The sequence below is a fragment of the Falco rusticolus genome, chromosome 4, assembly GCF_015220075.1.
Source record: "Falco rusticolus isolate bFalRus1 chromosome 4, bFalRus1.pri, whole genome shotgun sequence".
Classification (NCBI taxonomy): domain Eukaryota; kingdom Metazoa; phylum Chordata; class Aves; order Falconiformes; family Falconidae; genus Falco; species Falco rusticolus.
This window is the reverse complement of record NC_051190.1, coordinates 50110206-50131322: the sequence shown is the minus strand read 5'-3', so window position 1 is coordinate 50131322 and position 21117 is coordinate 50110206. Positions and strand designations below refer to the sequence as shown.

At 53.6% G+C, this 21117-nt stretch overlaps 1 protein-coding gene and 1 pseudogene across 1 annotated transcript; one reads left to right on the top strand and one right to left on the bottom strand.

The window, feature by feature from the left end:
* Positions 1-3462: 3462 nt before the first annotated feature.
* LOC119145902 lies at positions 3463-6012 on the bottom strand (annotated as a pseudogene).
* A 2826-nt stretch (positions 6013-8838) lies between these two features.
* On the top strand, positions 8839-11692 carry LOC119145901 (acrosin-like). Its single transcript, XM_037382691.1, has 5 exons — positions 8839-9332; positions 9651-9851; positions 10187-10452; positions 10739-10884; positions 11351-11692. Exons 1-5 carry the CDS (start codon positions 9244-9246, stop codon positions 11690-11692), a joined length of 1044 nt encoding a protein of 347 aa, XP_037238588.1. The 5' UTR covers positions 8839-9243.
* The last annotated feature ends 9425 nt before the right edge of the window (positions 11693-21117 follow it).

The window sequence follows — 21117 nt, the reverse complement described above, 5'->3', positions numbered from 1 at the left end:
GGGAGACGAGCCGTCCCCCCCCAGCCTTGCTCCAGAAAGCCTCTGCACCCACTCCCCACTTCTGGTTTGGGAGGGCTCTGTCCTGCACGGCCCCCTCCTCCCGCCTCCTTTCATGTCAGGAACCTGCTACTGGTGGGAGGAGAAGGCACTGATTCCTGATCAGCATCCCCACTCTTCGCTGGCTAAAGTGCTCCCCGATGCCAGGGTACCTCGCGAGCACCAGCTGGGATAGCTGGAAGGAACAGGGCGAGATGCCCAAAGCCATCCCCATCCCCACTGCACTCACCCAGCCGCATCATGGGGCCTCTGTCGGCAGCACCTTCTCCTTGAGCTGCTCCAGCGTGTCCTTCCAGTGTGCCGTATTATCCTCTGTAATGTGTACCCTCGAGAACTTGGTGTGTGGTTAGGAGGAAAAATCCACCGTGCATCCAGCATGGCAATAAACCACTGTCAGCTTCCTAAACTGTCCTTTGGCTCAGAAAGCTTTCTTGGTTATGATTTTCAGTAACAGAACATGGTGACCAAACGGGACCCAGCTTTCCCAGAATCTCGACAGACCAGAGAAATCATGACCACCGCAAGCACGCAACCGGAGTAGTTTTGCCAGGGTTCTGAGATTCCCTGGCCAGGTGAATCTCCGTGACAGCTCTCTGGGATAACAGCGACATGGTCATAAACACTGAGGTTGCTTACAAAGAAGTCGTATCGCATTGCGGGTTGAAGTCCCCCTGGTGGGTCAGAGTCCCCCCGGGATATTTGAAGTGCACAATTGTCCAATCCATATGCTGTTACGCGGATGCCCAGAGCCCAGATTTTGCCTCACGCTCATGTGAAACTTTGTTGGATTTTGTTTGCTGGATTTTGCCTCTGTCCAGTTTTGTTTGCAGGGTCTGGTTTAGGTATTGAGTGTTTGTGATTTTGAAACTTTGTACACTGCAGGAGCGGGCTGGAAACTAGGACCATGCGTGGCCATCAGTTAACTGAGGGGAATGTGCTCAAGCTTGTCTAGACAACAATTAACATGATGAGGCATGTTTACAGAGCACAGGGGAGTGGGAGACGGATGGCGCCAAGGATGGTGCCAAGGAAAGATAACACCTTGCTGTTAATTGATGGCAGTTAACCACCAATCAGGGATTGCCTAGTACGTAATTCTTAGCTTAAAGAACCAATCTGTTTAAAGCACGCAGCTTCTGAAAACATATATAAACTCGTGATTGTGTACAATAAATCGACATTTGCTTGCATCAAGCTGCGTCGCGTCTCTTAATTCGCCGCAGTACACACGGGATCTGGTCATTCTGCTAGAGGGAGTTGGTTCTTCAGAGTTCTTTTGGGTTGTTTATTAAGATGCTGGTGCAAGTTTGGGGTGACCCCGCCACTCAGACAAATGGGCCGAATATTGTCATCACTGGTGGCCCTTGTATACCTTAGGTGATCAAGAGAAATGGCCTAGGAAGGGAAGCATAATCTCCAATACAGCATGGCAGTTCATGTTCTTTTGGTACATGCAAAGGACAATGGGAAGAAGTCCCATAAGTGGGTTTGGTTTTTTGGCCTTGAGAAACAATCATGGAACAAGAAGTAAATATACACTCATGATACTTGATGGCAATGTATTGATAATGATGGAGGGGAAGTTAATTATTAATTGCCTTGATGTTGTTCTGCTTGTAGTGTTGGGAAAGGAGTCTGAAAGGGGAGAATGAAGAAGAGGATGTGCAATTTCTGGTTTCAGGGCAGTGTTGCTGGTAATAGGGAGAGATTTTTGCTGAAGGTAAAAGAATGGTGTTGGGGAAAGCTCAGGAAGAGGATGTGAGGATAATGGCTTTCGCTGCTTTGTTTGTGGGCAGTCAGAGCTGCCTCCCTGCCCACGCCGGTGAGCTCTGCTGCAGAGTTGCTTTGGGTTTCCTTGCCCCACTCCGTTACGGAGCAGCCAGAGCCAGCAGGCTTCTGAACACTGTGGGATTTCTCCTTTCAGGTCTGGTTGATCTGAATGAGGTGGGCACCTGGGGGGCTGCTCCTATGCCAGCCTAAATGGATCTTCCCACGTGCGTGCAGCTGCATTCCAAAGAGCCAGACACGCACATACACACAGAGAGAGTGCCACAATGAATGTGAAGGGCAAAACAGATTGACACAGACAAAGCAATACCTTGACAAGTATCCCTGCAGATGTAGCCACTGCTTACAACCCATGTGAATGCAGTCCAGGCCTTCCTGGGTTTTCCACATGTCCTGGTTTCAGCTGGGATAGAGTTAATTTTCTTCTTAGTGGCTAGTACAGTGCTGTGTTTTGCCTGTGATGTGAGAACAATGTTGATAGCCACCTGATGTTCTTAGTTGTTGCTGGGTAATGTTTATACTAAAGTCAAGGACTTTTTGGATTCTTGGGCCTTGCCAGCCAGAGTGCTGGGGGAGCACAAGAGACTGGGAAGGGACACAGCCAGGTCAGCTGCCCTGAAACCAGCCAAAGAGGTATTCCATACCATGGGACGTCATGCTTGGTATAGAAAGTAGGAGGGTTAGCTGGGGAGGGATCGTTGCTCGGAGACTGGCTGCGCATCAGTCAGCAGGGTGGTGAGCAGTTGTACTGTGCATCACTTGGGGGTTTTCCTCCCTTTTCCCTTTTCCTTTGGATTTTACCCTTTTCCCCCACCTTTCCATCCTAATTGTTACTATTATCATTGTTATTACTGATGTTCTTACCTCTTTATTCTGTTTAAAATTATGAAATTGCTCTTAACTCAACCCTCAAGTTTTACATTCCTTTCTGATTCTCCTCCCCAGCCCTCCGGATGAGGAGGAGTGAGCAGGCGGGCTGCGTGGTGCTTGGTTGCCGGCCGGCATTAAACCATGAGACCAGAGGATGAGGCTACTGAAACAGAAACACAGCTTCACTCCCTGGATTCATAAGCACAGCGTGTTCGTAGATGCCTCAGATAACAGTCTAGTAATTAAGTCCATGTCATAGTGGGGCTCAGGCCAAGGCTCCCTCACCAGTGCCTGGTGCAAGCCTTGGGTCTTTCTAGATCTGTGTTTCCTGGGCCCTGAGAGTCCACGTTCAAAGTTCGCTTGCGCCTCATACAGACGCACACAGGGATCCCACCAGGAGCGGGCCTAAGGCAGTCTGTGCTTCAAGCTGCCATCCCCAAGGCCTGAGCCCCGCAATGACCTTCCTTCCCTTGTTCCACTGCACCCTCATACCTTCTTGCTGAGCAGGCAGAGCTTCAGCCCTTTGCTGTGACCCTTTGTGCCCGACTTGTCTGCCTGCAGCCTGCTTCCTCCGGCAGGTGCCGGGCGTGGAAGTCCTGGCCTTGCACACGAGACTGAAGAGGACTGGCGCCTGGTTAGCCACAGAACTGAAACACTTTATTGCAGGGACTCAGCCAGCTGAGCTCTTCCGTTGAGAGGAGTGCGGGCAGGACAGAGCAGGCCTTTGACACTGAGGCTGCCTTTGCATCAGCAGGCATTGCCCCAGCGGGAAATGGTGGTGGTGGTGCGCTGCAGCCAGCCCTGGATCCTCTCTGTCCGGCTAATCAAACCTTATTTCGCCCTTAGGTACTGCAGGAGCTCCTGCAGCCGAGTAAAGAAGTCCAGCAGCTTCTGGACTGGAAACGGGCAGGGTGGAAACCGGCTCGATTCTGTTGGCCTTGGCCTTGGCCTTGGCCTCTGAACGGGGGTGTAGGTGAAGACTGGCTGTGGCCTTGCAGTAGTGGTTACTGCTGGGCGCAGGCCCATCTGCGCCAGGATCCAGTCGTAGAAGTGCTGGGTGGAGGTGTAGACTCCGGGCTTCCTTGCTCTCGCACAGCCCGTCCCCCAGCTGGTCACGCCAACAAGCCAGAAGTAGTCGGCGCTCTTGTCTTGGCACACGAGAGGCCCACCGCTGTCCCCCTGCAGCACAGGAGAGAGGACGAAGGGGTTGTTGGGTGGCCACCGTCAGCCCGGTGGCTGGCTCCTTCTCTCTCACGGCACCTGCCAGAGCTGCATTCAGTGGCCAGCCAAGCTCTGTAGAAGCTTGCCTGGCAGGGGGCGGTGGGCCTGTAAGGCAGGGCTCGCTCTCACCGCTCTTCACGGTGGTGGTGAAGGTGTGTCAGACGGCTGGGATGGTGAAGCTGTGGGCTGCCAGGGGCACCGGGCGGGCCTTCTGGGCAGCGTGCCAGGCCTCTGGGACAAGGCGGGCAGGCCCTGGGCAAGGGCTTGCCCATGGGGAGGGGCGGGTAAGGCCCTCAGCGGTGGGGACCCAGCCATGGGAGTGTGAGTGGCCAGCAAAAGGCCGTGATGGCGCACGTTTGGGCGGTTGTGGCGGGGCTGCCTGCGCTGCCAGGGCTTGGCTTGTAGCACGCTCCTACCTGGCAGGTGTCGATGCCGCCCTGCGGATAGCCAGCACAGATGTTGTGGCTGTGGATGGCCCCCCTGTACCAGCCGCTGCTGTTACAGACCCTGGCATCAATGAGGTGGACCTGGGCCTCCTGCAGCGCGTATGCCGATCCTCCAGCTGTGAAGAGCACAGAAAGGAATGAACACCCAGCAGCTCATTGCCAGTTCTCCTCCCCCGTCTGGCTGAAGCCCTCCCCCGGGGCTTGGCTTTGCATGCGGACAGGCGCTGGACCGCTCTTGCCTTTCTGCCTTGCTCTGGGTCAATGGCTCCGGCCCCTCTCTCGAAGAGAGAGGCTTACGCCCCCACAGCCTGACTCTGGCTTTCGCCTCTGCCGTCAGGAAGCGCATCCTGCTTCCCCAAGCTGGCCAAGCTTGCACTGGCGCCGCCACTGCGTTTGGGCCACTCACCTCTTGCTTTCCTGGCACCCCAGCCACTGACGTAGCAGGCTGTCAGCTCTGAGACTCTCAGCGAGGCGTCGGGCACACAGGCAAGCTGTACGTAGCTGTTGCACTGGACAGGCTGGTCCAGTTCCAGCAAGGCAATGTCGTTCCTCTGTGTGACGTTCCAGTAGTGCTGGTGAACCAGCAGCCGCCTGACGGCGCGCACCTGAGCCTCAGGGCCCAGCTGAGTCAGCTGGGTAGCACCGAGCACCACGCGCAAGACGGTGATGTGCCTGGAAGGCAGATGGAGAGAGGGCTCAGAGGGAGCGCAGCCACGTGCTGCAGCAGCCCGGCACTTGCCCTGCCTTCTGCTCGACGAGGGAGAGAGGCAAGCAGCGCTAGGGAGGCTGCGACTGCCCTCGCGTGCCTTGGGCTCAAGCAGTGTCGAGCGGGAGGCTGCTGGGAAGCAGTGGCACGAGCCCAGCCTTCTCCTGAGCAGCCTCTCGGCGGGGCTCCGGAGTGCCCAGGCACTGGGCGTGCTGCAGGGCAACGGGACGGCAGTAGCACGTGCTGCTGCGCTCAGGGCACCTGCTAGTGTTGTGGGGCTAGCCCCGACCCCTGGTCCTCCTTACCTGACCTCGATGAAGCAGTGGGCTGCTGTGAGGACCCACTGTGGGCTGATGAGGGAGCCCCCGCAGATGTGCGCCGTGCCTCCTTCCACGAGAGCCTGGATGCTGACGATCCAGGGCCAGGCCCCTGGCTGGGCATCTGTGCCACCCACGACGCGCGACATGCCGTAGTGCAAAGCCATGGGACGAAGCCCGCAGCTCCCTCTGTAACCAGAAACTCCTTACTGTGCTGCTGGATGGCTTGCGCCGTTGCGGCTGAAGGCCAGCCGTCTTCCCTCCCCACAAGGCATGGCCAGACGGGCCGAGGAAACCCGTGGGGCCAAAACCCGCTCCCCTCGCCCCGCTTTCTGCTTCAGCCCGTAGACGAGTTGTGCCGGCAGCCTGGCTGCTGTCAAGGCACTGAGCCTCCCACATGGCTTTCAGGAACCTGGGGGGTGGCCATGGGGGACAAGCAGGCCCCCTCCAGTGAAGCCCACAAGGCTTGCCCAAGCTCCCTCCCAGAGCCTCGGGCCACTTACCCACAGCTGTCCCGTGTGCCGTGCACAGGACAGCACACGGCCAGCAGGACAACGAGGAGACGCAGAAAACCCATCGCTGCCAGCGACATGTGGCAGCTGCAAGGACGAGGGCTTGTCGCCACCAGTACGGCTGCTGACGTACTGCCCGCAGGATTCCTGTTGCCCGGGGTTCCCGTGGACGCGGGGCTGATTGTCACAGAGTGCCTGGTTCCTGGTGCTGGGGGTGGTGGGGGGGGGGGGGGGGTGGGGGGGCAACAGGAGGGGTTCCAAGCAGGACTGGAGGCGGAAGCTGGGATCGCACACCCCTGACAGAGCCCCACGCAATGCCCTGCTTGCACGATCAGGGTGGGCAGGCCCCGTGGCAGGCAGCAGCGCCTGGCTCCCAGCTCTCCTGCTAACAGCTCACAGGGCAACACCCAGCGTGGCTCGCAGCCTCTTTGGGGAGTTCCCTGCCGCCCTGCTCTCTGCAGCCCTGTGCCACCGGCTCCTTCCAATAAACAGACACACAACAAAGAACACAATGACTACGCAGCATGTGCGTGCTTGGGTGTTGAAGAGCCAATCTGTTGATGGCCGTGGCACCAAGCAGTTCTGGGAAGCCAAATAAGCCAAGCACAGCCCAGCAACATCAACCTTGCTGCACGAAGAACAGTGAACTGCAGGTGCAGCACAGTCCTCGCTGGCTATGTCAGTGACCGCAACGCCCCTCTGGCAGGCCTCGTGTCCTCCTTGCTATCCATGAGTCTGATTGCTGTTCTGGGCACCCACTGACCATGGCACTTGTGGCAAGGGCAATCAACGTGAAGCTCCAGAGAGAGAAGGATGCTCCTGCTCTCAGCCCTACATGCCATTGTTCGCAGCTTTGCGAGATCTTTCATCACTCTCACCTCATCAGTCTGTCTTCTGCCACTGACTGGAGGAGCCTTGCTCAATCACCTGCTGGAGTGCAGGAGAGAAGCAGGAGCCAGGCACGTGCATTGCATTTGCACAGCAGGGCTAGGTCCCTGGAGGGTCGAGAGCCGTGGCTTGAAGGATGGCAGCCTCCAAGCTTGTGAAAGGTGCGGCAGCTCCCTGCTGCCATCCTGCTTCTGTGGCGAGGCATAAGGCGCACAGCGGAGGGAGCAATCGGGTCCCGAGGAGGAGGACCACGCAGGCTCTGTCTGAAAGTGGAAGAGCTGCTCTCAAGGCCCTTGAGGTGCAGCAGGGCTTCCTAGGCCCCAGAACTGGCCTCCAAGCAAGCGGGCTCAAATCTGCTTTGTGTTTTGACAAGGGACCTGCTGCCGGTTCCCGTGGGTCTGCGGAGAGCAGGCAGAAGGCGTCCTTGGAGAAGACAACTTGTCTGCTGGGGATACGCTGCTCTTCCTAGCACCACATTTGGCAGGTGGTTAGCGGGGAATGGCGTCAGAGGTGGCCACGCTTCACAGCTGCTTGACCTTCAAGAGCTTGGGGTCATTTTGCAGAGAGGACTCTGGCAGGGACAGCAGTTCCCAGGCAAGCCCGTCAGCAATGGCACGCAAGTGCAAGGGGACCTAGCTAAGAGCACCCAAAGGCCACATCTGTGTGTTGACAGATGGGGCAAACTGGGAGCACGGTGGGGCAAAATAAGCGGGGTTGGCCTTGTCTTGGCCAAGGAGAGCAGGGCTGAGAAAGGGAGGAGCCAGGGAAGATGAGGGGCACGTATAAGCACGGCAAACGGAGAGAAGGGGGGATCAAGGAGCCAGTCACACAGAAGCAAAGTGCTGGCTGCTTCGCTTGCCTGAGCCCTGTGCCTGATCACCACAGAACCCGCTGGCCTCTTTTGGAGAGCCACCCCAAAGCCCTTCCTGTGTGGGACCACTCTGCACCTGCTGCGCGGTGGGTCCCCAGGCCTGGCTGCTAGCAAAGGCCGACGGCAAGACACGCCACAGGCAGCCAGCGCTTGGAAAGCCACAGTGTCTCGGGCCAGCTGCTGCTGGGAGCCCTGTGTGTGTGCGCAACTCACTAGCGAACCTGAAGCTGGACGAGGTGACAAGCAAGAGGGGAGAGAGAGCCTTTCAGGCATGTGGATGGCCTGTGGCTGCAGCCAACGTGCTTGCTCATCCCCAGCATCTCCACCTTGCAAGAGGACCAGGCCTGCCAGCCACTGGCCACCTCTCCACCTCCTGGAGGCAGGAAGGACTTGCAGGTGCTTGAGCATGCATGCCCTCAGCTGCTGCCCACCTAGGCATGCCCCCCCTGCGGGAGCTGCAGAAGGGCCTGCCTCTGAAGCTGCCAGGACCGTCCTCCTCTTGCTCTGTGCTTGGGCCCCGGCAAGCCATGGTGCTGCAGCTCCCAGCTCTGTTCCTACCCAGGACTGCAGGGCATGCCTCCAGCTGAACTGGGATCTCTGGAAACATGGGCATGCCCTTTGCTTCCTCTTGATCATTCAGTGAAAGGAGTTCTTATGGCTCTGCGGATGATGCTGGAGCATGCTCCCTCCCCAAACAAGTCCGGCTTTCTGTCCAGAGGCCTCTGTACAGTAAATTGACATTTGCTTGCGTCAAGCTGCGTCCCGTCTCTTCATCGCAGCACAAGCACTTGCAAAGCTGCGACAATGGCATGTAGGGCTGAGAGCAGGAGCATCCTTCTCTCTCTCTAGAGCTTAACATTGCTTGTCCTTCCCACAAGTGCCATGGTCAGTGTGTGCCCAGAATAGCAATCCAACTCACAGACAGCAAGGACACGATGCCTGCCAGAGCGCGTTGCTGTGGCTGACATGGCCAGTGAGGAGTGTGCTGCACCTGCATTTCACTGTGCTTTGTGCAGGAAGGTTGATGTTGCTGGGCTGTGCTTGGCTTATTTGGCTTGCCCAGCACTGCTTGGCTGCCACGGCCATCAACAGATTGGCTTTTCAACACCCAAGCACGCGCATGCTGCTGTAGTCATTGTGTTCTTTGTTGTGTTCTGTTTATTGGGAAGGAGCCGGTGGCACAGGGCTGCAGAGAGCAGGGCGGCAGGGAACTCCCCAAAGAGGCTGCGAGGCCACGCTGGGTGTTGCCCTGTGAGCTGTTAGCAGGCAGAGCTGGGAGCCAGGCGCTGCTGCCTGCCACGGGGCCTGCCCGCCCTGATCGTGCAAGCAGGGCATTGCGTGGGGCTCTGTCAGGGGTGTGCGATCCCAGCTTCCGCCTCCAGTCCTGCTTGGAACCCCTCCTGTTGCCCCCCATCCCTCCCCCACCGCCACCACGCCCAGCACCTGGAACCAGGCACTCTGTGACATCAGCCCCGCGTCCAAGGGAACCCCAGGCAACAGGAATATTGCGGGCAGTACATCGTCGGCCGTACTGGTGGTGACAAGCCCTTGTTCTTGCAGCTGCCACATGTTGCTGGTAGTGATGGATGTTCTCCTCCTCCTCGTTGTCCTGCTGGCCGTGTGCTGTCCTGTGCACGGCACATGGGATAGCTGTGGGTAAGTGGCCCGAGGCTCTGGGAGGGAGATTGGGCAACCCTTGTGAGCTTCTCTAGAGGGGGTCCTGCTTATCCCCCATGGCCTCCCCAGTGGCTCTTGAAGGCCATCTGGGAGGCTCAGCTCCTTGCCAGCATCCAGGCTGCTGGCACAGCTCGTCTATGGGCTGAAGCAGAAAGCAAGGAAAGGGGAGCGGGCACGCACCCCACGGGTTTCCTCGGGCCCTCTGGCCATGCCTTTAAGGGAGGGAAGATGGCTGGCCTTTAGCCGGAATGGCGCAAGCTTCCATGGAGCTAACCAGAATGGGGTTTCTGGTTACAGAGGCACCTGCGGCCTTCGGCCTGCGGCTTTGAACTACAGTATGTCACACGTCGTGGGTGTCCGAAATGCCCAGCCAGGGGCCTGGCCCTGGATCGTCAGCATCGAGGCTCCCTTGGAAGGAGGCACGGCGCACATCTGCGGGGGTTCCCTCATCAGCCCACAGTGGGTCCTCACATCAGCCCACTGCTTCATCGAGGCCAGGTAAGGAGGACCAGGGTTCAGGGCTAGCCCCACACTCTAGCAGGTGCCCTGAGCACAGCAGCACGTGCTGCAGCATGTCCTGTTGCCCTGCAGTACACCCAGTGCCTGGGCACTCCACAGCACCTGAGAGGCTGCTCAGGAGAAGGCTGGCTCATGCCACTGCTTCCCAGCAGTCTCCAGTTCGACATTCCTTGAGCCCAAGAAGCACGTGCTCTGTCGCACCCTCCTAGTGCTGCTCTTCTCTCTTCCTTGCCAAGCAGAAGGCAGGGCAACTGCTGTGCTGCTGCAGCATGTGGCTCTGCTCCCTCTGAGCCCTCTCTCCATCTGCCTTCCAGGAACATCACCATGTGGCAGGTGGTGGTAGGTGCCACCCAGCTGACCCAGCTGGGACCTGAGGCCCAGGTGCGCAACATCAAGCAGCTGCTGGTTCACCAGCACTTCAGTAATATCACACGGAGGAACGACATTGCCTTGCTGGAACTGGAGCAGCCTGTCCAGTGCAACAGCTATGTACAGCTTGCCTGCGTGCCCGATGCCTCGCTGAGAGTCTCGGAGCTGACAGAGTGCTACGTCAGTGGCTGGGGTGCCAGGACTGCAAGAGGTGAGCTCCCAAAATGTAGTCACGTTGCGAGCGCAAGCTTGGCCAGCTTGGGGAGGCAGGTTGCTCTTCCTGACGGCAGAGGAGAAAGCCAGAATCAGGCTGTGGGGACGTATGCCTCTTAGAGAGGGGGGCGTGAGCCACTGACCCAGAGCAAGGCAGAAAGGAAGGAGCGGTCCAGCGCCTCCCCACATGCAAAGCCAAGCCCCGGGATAGGGCTTCAGTCACGCAGGGAAGGAGAACTGGCAATGAGCTGCTGGGTGTTCATTCCTTTCTGTGCTCTTCACAGCTGGAGGATCGGCGTATGTGCTGCAGGAGGCCCAGGTCCACCTCATTGATGCCGGGGTCTGTAACAGCAGCGGCTGGTACAGAGGGGCCATCCACACCCACAACATCTGTGCTGGCTATCCGCAGGGTGGCATCGACACCTGCCAGGTAGGAGCGTGCTACAAGCCAAGCCCCGGCAGCACGGGCAGCCCCGCCACAACCGCCCAAACCTGCACCGTCACGGGCTTTTCCTGGCCACTCACACTCCCATTGCTGTGTCCCCACTGCTGAGGGCCTTACCCCCCTTCCCCTTTTGCACGCCTTTGCCCAGGGCCTGCCTGCCTTGTCCCAGAGGCCTGGCACTATGTCCACAAAGCCCACCCAGTGCCCTTGGCAGCCCAGAGCTTCACCATCCCAAACGTGCAACATCCTTCTTGCAGCACCTGCAGGACAACTGTGCTGCAGGGAGAGCGAGCCCTGCCTTACAGGCCCACCGCCCCCTCCCAGGAAAGCTTCTCCAGAGCTTGGCTGGCCACTAAATACAGCTCTGGAAGTGCCATGAGAGGGAAGGAGCCAGCCACTGGGCTGACGGTGGCCACCCAACAACCCCTTCATCCTCTCTCCTCTGCTGCAGGGGGACAGCGGTGGGCCTCTTGTGTGCCAAGACAAGAGCGCTGACTACTTCTGGCTTGTTGGCCTGACCAGCTGGGGGATGGGCTGTGCGAGAGCAAAGAAGCCCGGAGTCTACACCTCCACCCAGCACTTCTACAACTGGATCCTGGAACAGATGGGCCTGCACACAGCAGTAGCGACTACTGCAAGGCCGCAGCCAGCCTTCACCTCCACCCCCGTTCACAGGCCAACACCAACAGAAGCAGGAAGGTTTATACCCTTCCCATTTAGAGGTCAGAAGCTGTGGGATTTCCTTTCTTGGCTGCAGAAGTTGGTGCAGTTCCTAATAGGAGAAAAGGTTTGATTAGCCGGACAGAGAGGATCCAGGGCTGGCTGCAGCGCACCACCACCACCATTTCCCGCTGGGGCAATGCCTGCTGATGCAAAGGCAGCCTCAGTGTCAAAGGCCTGCTCTGTCCTGCCCGCACTCCTCTCAACGGAAGAGCTCAGCTGGCTGAGTCCCTGCAATAAAGTGTTTCAGTTCTGTGGCTAACCAGGCGCCAGTCCTCTTCAGTCTCGTGTGCAAGGCCAGGACTTCCACGCCCGGCACCTGCCGGAGGAAGCAGGCTGCAGGCAGACAAGTCGGGCACAAAGGGTCACAGCAAAGGGCTGAAGCTCTGCCTGCTCAGCAAGAAGGATGAGGGTGCAGTGGAACAAGGGAAGGCAGGTCATTGCGGGGCTCAGGGCCTTGGGGATGGCAGCTGGAAGCACAGACTGCCTTAGGCCCGCTCCTGGTGGGATCCCTGTGTGCGTCTGTATGAGGCGCAAGCGAACTTGAACGTGGACTCTCAGGGCCCAGGAAACACAGATCTAGAAAGACCCAAGGCTTGCACCAGGCACTGGTGAGGGAGCCTTGGCCTTGAGCCCCACATATGACATGGACTTAATTACTAGACTGTTATCTGAGGCATCTACGAACACGCTGTGCTTATGAATCCAGGGAGTGAAGCTGTGTTTCTGTTTCAGTAGCCTCATCCTCTGGTCTCATGGTTTAATGCCGGCCGGCAACCAAGCACCACGCAGCCGCCTGCTCACTCCTCCTCATCCGGAGGGCTGGGGAGGAGAATCAGAAAGGAATGTAAAACTTGAGGGTTGAGTTAAGAGCAATTTCATAATTTAACAGAATAAAGAGGTAAGAACATCAGTAATAACAATGATAATAGTAACAATTAGGATGGAAAGGTGGGGGAAAAGGGTAAAATCCAAAGGAAAAGGGAAAAGGGAGAAAACCCCCAAGTGATGCACAGTACAACTGCTCACCACCTGCTGACTGATGCGCAGCCAGTCTCCGAGCAACGATCCCTCCCCAGCTAACCCTCCTACTTTCTATACCAAGCATGACGTCCCATGGTATGGAATACCTCTTTGGCTGGTTCAGGGCAGCTGACCTGGCTGTGTCCCTTCCCAGTCTCTTGTGCTCCCCCAGCACTCTGGCTGGCAAGGCCCAAGAATCCAAAAGTCCTTGACTTTAGTATAAACATTACCCAGCAACAACTAAGAACATCAGTGTGGCTATCAACATTGTTCTCACATCACAGGCAAAACACAGCACTGTACTAGCCACTAAGAAGAAAATTAACTCTATCCCAGCTGAAACCAGGACATGTGGAAACCCAGGAAAGGCCTGGACTGCATTCACATGGGTGTAAGCAGTGGCTACATCTGCAGGGATACTTGTCAAGGTATTGCTTTGTCTGTGTCAATCTGTTTTGCCCTTCACATTCATTGTGGCACTCTCTCTGTGTGTATGTGCGTGTCTGGCTCTTTGGAATGCAGCTGCACGCACATGGGAAGATCCATTTAGGCTGGCATAGGAGCAGCCCCCCAGGTGCCCACCTCATTCAGATCAACCAGACCTGAAAGGAGAAATCCCACAGTGTTCAGAAGCCTGCTGGCTCTGGCTGCTCCGTAACGGAGTGGGCAAGGAAACCCAAAGCAACTCTGCAGCAGAGATCACCGGGTGGGCAGGGAGGCAGCTCTGACTGCCCCACAACAAAGCAGCGAAAGCCATTTATCCTCGCATCCTCTTCCTGAGCTTTCCCCAACACCATTCTTTTACCTTCAGCAAAAATCTCTCCCTATTACCAGCAACACTGCCCTGAAACCAGAAATTGCACATCCTCTTCTTCATTCTCCCCTTTCAGACTCCTTTTCCCAACACTACAAGCAGAACAACATCAAGGCAATTAATAATTATCTTCCCCTCCATCATTATCAATACATTGCCATCAAGTATCATGAGTGTATATTTACTTCTTGTTCCATGATTGTTTCTCAAGGCCAAAAAACCAAACCCACTTATGGGACTTCTTCCCATTGTCCTTTGCATGTACCAAAAGAACATGAACTGCCATGCTGTATTGGAGATTATGCTTCCCTTCCTAGGCCATTTCTCTTGATCACCTAAGGTATACAAGGGCCACCAGTGATGACAATATTCGGCCCATTTTGTCTGAGTGGGGGGGTCACCCCAAAACTTGCACCAGCATCTTAATAAACAACCCAAAAGAACTCTTGAAGAACCAACTCCCTCTAGCAGAATGACCAGATCCCATGTGTACAAAGTTTCAAAATCATAAACGCTCAATACCTAAACCAGACCCTGCAAACAAAACTGGACAGAGGCAAAATCCAGCAAACAAAATCCAACAAAGTTTCACATGAGCGTGAGGCAAAATCTGGGCTCTGGGCATCCGCGTAACAGCATATGGATTGGACAATTGTGCACTTCAAATATCCCGGGGGGACTCTGACCCACCAGGGGGACTTCAACCCGCAATGCGATACGACTTCTTTGTAAGCAACCTCAGTGTTTATGACCATGTCGCTGTTATCCCAGAGAGCTGTCACGGAGATTCACCTGGCCAGGGAATCTCAGAACCCTGGCAAAACTACTCCCGTGCGTGCTTGCGGTGGTCATGATTTCTCTGGTCTGTCGAGATTCTGGAAAGCGGGTCCCGTTTGGTCACCATGTTCTGTTACTGAAAATCATAACCAAGAAAGCTTTCTGAGCCAAAGGACAGTTTAGGAAGCTGACAGTAGTTTATTGCCATGCTGGATGCACGGTGGATTTTTCCTCCTAACCCACACACCAAGTTCTCGAGGGTACACATTACAGAGGATAATACGGCACACTGGAAGGACACGCTGGAGCAGCTCAAGGAGAAGGTGCTGCCGACAGAGGCCCATGATGCGGCTGGGTGAGTGCAGTGGGGATGGGGATGGCTTTGGGCATCTCGCCCTGTTCCTTCCAGCTATCCCAGCTGGTGCTCGCGAGGTACCCTGGCATCGGAGCACTTTAGCCAGCGAAGAGTGGGGATGCTGATCAGGAATCAGTGCCTTCTCCTCCCACCAGTAGCAGGTTCCTGACATGAAAGGAGGCGGGAGGAGGGGGCACGTGCAGGACAGAGCCCTCCCAAACCAGAAGTGGGGAGTGGGTGCAGAGGCTTTCTGGAGCAAGGCTGGGGGGGGACGGCTCGTCTCCCCAAGCATTTGAGTAGGAGATCGTGATCTCCCACTACCACAATTACTTTATCCTAGTGGTGCAGATTATCTCAAAATTTTACTGAATCTTCCTATATTTTGTGTTTATGTAACAGCTAGTTACAAGAAGATTTTGATTCTAAGGAATTAACCTTCATGATAGAATTACATTAATACTTATTGACCAGTGAGGTATGAATCGCTGTGCTGCTTGTTATCGCAGACTGTTATTTGAAATCCCTGTGCTATAGACCATACTAAGCTACTAAGCTACTAAGGACTACCCTACTCTCAGACCACAACCAGAGCGCCCAGGTTCTGTTGTGTATGGGATGAGTTATTGGACAGCTTGGCAAGGCCGATATCCAGCTGTCCCACTTGGCAACAAAACTAACTTTTAAGGTGTCCTGAAGTGAACTACCTTCATTATAATACCAAAAAATCATGCCCACAGGTCAAGTAGACCCTTGCCCAGCTGAAGACCCTTCCCCTGTGCAAGCATAGTAACAGAAAAGGATGACACAGCAAATATAACAATTATATGCAAATTACTAACCAATCATTGTAATTGGGAGTGTATGACTGCGGCGAATGAAGAGACGGGACGCAGCTTGATGCAAGCAAGTGTCCATTTATTAGTGATTTTCTTACAATTATATATGTTTCTACCTTCTACATATTACACACTGATTGGTTAAATCTTAAGCGTAAAAACACTAATTGGTTAATTTTTAAGGCACACTGTTAGAACAATAGATACTTACTAGTTTATCTTGACCTAGCAATAATTTTTATTCCAAGGTTAGGGAGTTTCTTTCTACGCAGCTTTCTTAATTACATATCGGCGCCATCCATTCCCTTATCTGGCTACTTGTTTCTCTGTCCGTCTGGTTGCCTCCTTAACTGTGCCGGCTCAGGGGTCTGCAGTTAGCTTGTTCCTTTGCTCCCAGGGCTTGTGTCCTACAAGTTCTAACAAGTCTCTATTCATCAGGCTATCAGTACTTGGACTCTTGTCCTTGAGGCCTTGTCCTACATATGACCTTGTAATTTTCTGTATAAATGTAACAGTAAAACCTACACAGGTGTGCCTGATTTGTGGAGATGCCACCGAGCACCCAGCGCTGCAATAAAGGAGTGCCTGCTGCTCTAATGCTGCAATGGTGTTAAGAGGTTTGACTCCCAATTTCGGTGACAGTGGTGACAGGTGGAAGGTGTGGTTAAGCAGAACAGCTTGTAACAACTCTATAAAAAAAAGGAACCAACATTGGACGGAACGTTCCCCCACCGGACATGGAAACGTATCGGACTGTCGGGACACGGCAGCTCCGGGGTGGTAGCTGTTGCTGTAAGCCTTTCCTTCTTAACTTCTTTCTTTCCTTCCTTCCTCTCTTAATCTGTCACTCTCACTCCCCCTTTGCATTCACGTATTTCTTGTTGGGCAAATAAAGTTCCTTGGCTCTTGACTCCATTTTGAGTCTTCATTCTGTTCCCGAGAATACAAACAGAACCACGCTCCGGTCTCAGACGGGCATGTAACATTTTAATTGGTGTCACGGACAGGATTCTCAGTGAAACAGAAATTGCCAGGTTCTTTATGAGAGACTCTTGTGTGTGTGCCTGAGACCTACCTTGGTACGAAGTGAGTGCAGAGTCTGAGTCCGCGGTTCTGTTTGTCCGTGAGGAAAAGAGGTGAAGAAGGACTAAGCGACAGAATTGAACAAGAGACGAGTCTCTAAAGCAGTTTAAAAGTGTGACCTCCAGAGGGTGAAGGGAGGTGGGTGTAGTAGCAGCGAACATACAGTGAGGCCATCTCAGGACAAAATAACCCCTCTTTGGTGAAAGGAGTGCCCACACTTCTACAGAGGTTCGTGATGTTTCCCCCACTAAAGTATGGGGCGGAGATTTATATAAACTGGATGATTTTTGGGAACCTATCATGCTCGCCGAGCTCCCCAAGGGTGAGAATGAGCAAAAAATCAGTGGTTCCAACCACTATAGTGTAGTGGATAGGGTCATGATATTGCAGACGGAGGCTAAAGTTGGGCCTGGGAAGAGGAAATCCATAAGTTGTGCCATTTTAGGAGCAAGTTGGGCAGGAGCCCTGGAAGATAGGAGGCAAAGATTGTGTCAAGATGATACCGTGGTAGATTCCTTGAAAATGGCAGTTAAAACTCAGAGAGCAGTTAGAAGAGACCAAACAGCTCTTAGAGCAGGAGAGAAACCAGAATGCTTTGTTAAAAGAAACATTATGAGAAGAATTGCGGAAAGCAAGTGAGTCGTTTTGGAAGGTAGAGTTGAAGTTAACAGAGAAAGGGATTAGACAAATATATCCCCAGGGGGATTTACAGAGAGCAAAAGACACAGCAGAAAACGCACCTCACATGTATCCTCTTGTTAAGACTGAGTATTTATATGAGACAGACAATGACACTTGTCCCCAGATTGTTACTAAGCAACTGAGTTAGCAAAATTAAGGAAGGATTTTGCAAGGACTCCAAAGGAATCCAAAACAGAATATGTTTGGAAAGTGTCCTTGTCAGGAGGAGATGGGATTTTGTTGTCAGAGAAGGAAGCAGAAGGATACTGGGGTCCAGGTGTGTTTTTAACTACTGGCAACCATCGGGCCCCATGGTCATTAACACAGAGGGCAGACTATTGGGCTGGGGGACTGAACCCTTTGGAGAGGGGAGACCCCCTAGCCATAACCGGTATGATGGATCAGCTGGTAGAAAGTGTACAAGAGGCAGCTTGCCTGCAGATGATGTATGACAGAAGGCTGGAGTGCCACCAGGGCTCTCCCATGATGATGCCTGTGGACCCAGAAGGATGACTCCTCTAATCTGAGGATTAATCTAATCCTGATTCTTTAAAACCCATTGGGATCCAGCTCCAGGGGAAGATACAAAATACCCCCATATCAGACAGAGTTAGGTGGGGGGAAGTTGCCCAAGAGCTAATTAACTTTGGGAGAAAACGTGGTCTCGTTGGTGGATCCTGGCAAAGACTGAAACGAGAGCTGTACAAACTGCGGGAAAAGCTGAGGGATGCCTCGCACAGGCTCCAAGAAGTCAGAATTCGAAATGGGTCCAATTTACTGATCCTGGCAGAGGGAGGCCCCTAAGCCGACTGGTGGCAGCTGGGGCTCCAGGGAGGTATTCTCTAGGATCTAATGGATGGGCTCCTGGCCTAGAAATTGGAGAAAGTTGTACAGACTTGGTCAGGGCATAAAGTCCGTTTTGAGCCAACCCCTCGTGCCCCACCATCAATAGGCATGGGGGAAAAAGCTGATGAGGTAAAAAGGGCAAAGGGAAACTAGATCCTCCGTCCCCCGAAGGTGGGAAGGGAACGGAGGGTGGATGTTTATTAGGCAACTCACCTTAAATTTGAGAGGAGATTTAATGATTACAGTGGCTGTAGGAACACGGAGAAAAACCCAGTAACCTTTTTAACTGACACGGGAGCACAAATCACTGCACTGATGCATAGTGAGGTGGAGCAATGTGGAATTTTGACTTTGTATAAAAACCTGATTGTCTTAAATGCTTTAGGGAAAACTCTGTCAGTACCTATGGCCTTGGTAACATTATGGTTGCCTGGGGAGGCAGAACCAGTTAGCACCAAGGTTGCAATAGGCCCTTTTCTGACAAATCTTTTGGTCATAGATATATTGAGGGGCAGACAGTGGTATGAGCCAGGGGAATTCATGGTCCTTTGGCATTTCTCAGATCAGAGAATTAGCTGAAACGTCCTGGGCAGAAGTGCGCCTGCTGCAAGCAGCACCTACCCTCCCCGCTTCCAGGATGACTAATGTGAAAGCCTGTCCCTTGCCATTAGGGGCCCAGGAGGGGATAGCTCCTGTGATCGAGGATCTTAAACAGCAGGGCATTTTAACACTCACCCTCTCCCCATACAATTCCCCAGTGTGGCCAGTTCGTAAATCAAAGGGGAAGAGGAGACTGACTGTAGATTATCCTTGACTTAATGCAGACACTGGTCCCTTGACAGCAGCAGTGCCTAATGGAGCTGAGCTCACCTCACTCATTCAGGAGCAGGCTCATGCGGTGATGGCCACAGCTGATGTGAAAGAGATGTTTGTCATGGGTCCCCTGCAAGAGGAGGACCGTGATCGTTTTGCTTTCACATGGGAGGGACAGCAGTATACCTTTACTCGCCTCCCTCAGGGATATAAACATTTTCCCACCTTAGCACATCATGCTTTGGCATAAGAATGAGCCCAAACTCTTCCAGAACTGGGAGTTAGAGTTATCAATACATCGATGATGTTTTCATAGGAGGGGATGAAATTATTCCAGAACAGGTGACACAAGGAAAGATTATACGGCACTTAGAGTCTCTGGGACTCCAGGTACCAGGGGAAAAGATACAAATTGCTGCAAATGAAGTGAATTTTTTAGGGATACAGTGGAGAGGAGGTTCAGCCTGTATTCCTCAGGACACCCTCTCAACACTAGAGCAGGTAAAAGTTCCAGAAAATAAAAAGGAGCTGCAGCATGCCTTAGGCTTATTGGTCTTTTGGAGAAACCACATCCCAGACTTTGCAATAGTTGCACGGCCCTTATATGACCTGCTGCGAAAAGGAGCAGCTTGGGAATGGGCTCCAGCCCACAATGAAGCGTTACAGCTTTTGGTGTTGGAAGCAAACACCCACCAGGCTTTGGGTCCTATTCACCCCACTGACCCTGTCCAGACTGAGTGGGGGTTTGCACACTCAGGATTGTCCATTCATTTCTGGCAAAAGGGACCAGAAGGTTCTCCCGCCCGATCGAATTTTACTCCAGGAGCTTTAAGGATGCTGAGAAACGAGACTCTAATTGGGAAAAAGGATTGTTTGTAGTGAGTGTTGCTTTCAGAGAAGCGGAGCGAACCATACGCCAACAGCCTCTAATTTTAAGGGGACTTTTAAAGGTAATTAAAGCTATGTTAGCAGGAACTCCCCCCCTAACGGGGTGGGCCAAAGAGATACTGTCAGAAAATGTCATGCTAAGATTGAACGTATTTGTAGTGTCCTAACTGTCACTGAAGGCACCCCTAGACAGGTAAAGATCTGTGAGGAAGTAACAAATCCTCTGGAGGGGATACCCCTCCCCCTCCCGTATTAAAAGTCACTCCTGCTGTTTCAGAGGAGTTGCCTCTGTTGAGAGAGGAGATACCGAGCTGTAGCTATTAATGTAGATGCTAACAGAGAAATCATTACCAAAGGTGAGGGCAGTGCCCAAGTGGGAGAGTTAGTGGCAGTGTGGAGTGTGTTTAATAGCGAGGAAGGGGCTAAGGCTCCGGTGCACATTTACACTGACTCGTTTGCAGCATTCAAAGGATGAACGGGATGGCTTCCTTTCTGGGAACAGAATAACTGGGAAGTAAACCGAGTGCCAGTGTGGCAAAAGGAGAAGTGGCAAAAAAACTTAGATCTTGCCAAACATGGGGACTTTGTGGTAGCATGGGTACCGTCTCTGTGGGAAAGAGGAACTCTGGCAGGTGAATGGAATAACAGGGCAGATGAGCTGGCCAGAATTGCCCCTTTGCAGCAGGAAAATCAAACCGGGGAAAACTGGGACAGACTTTTGGAATGGCTGCAAGTTAAGCGTGCTCACTGAGGGTCTACTGATTTATACAAAGAGGCACACGCCAGAGGTTGGCCTGTCACTTGGGAATCTTGAAAAACCTCTATTTCAGCTTGTGAACAATGCAGACTTGGACTAGAGCCACAAGCCATGGAAGATTCCCCCCTTCATTTGAGAGACAAAAAGTGTCTCTGGGAAACTTGGCAGATAGATTATACGGGACCTTTCCAAAGGTCACAAGGGAAGCAGTACGTATTAGTAGGTGTGGAAGTGATTCCTGGCCTAGTTCAAAGTGTTTCCACGAGCGACTGGGGAAAATACAGTGCCAGCCCTGAAAATTTGGTTTAGTTTCCTCCTCAAACCTGATTCCATTCAGTCGGACAATGGCAGTCATTTTACTGCTGCCAAAGCCGGAGTGGGGGAGGGAAGAGGGAATCAAGTGGGGATTCCACACCCCATATTATCCCCAAGCTAACGGGACAGTAGAACGAACTCATGGACTCTTAAATCGATTTCTGAAACCTCACAAGCCACGTTGGGTGGAACGCCTTTGGGATGCAGTTACCCCAGTTAATGATCGCTGGGGAATAAATGGATGTCCCCGACTGAATGCCTTTTCTCCTAAACCCCCGACTTTGACCCCAAAGTCTCAGACTCTCAGTAC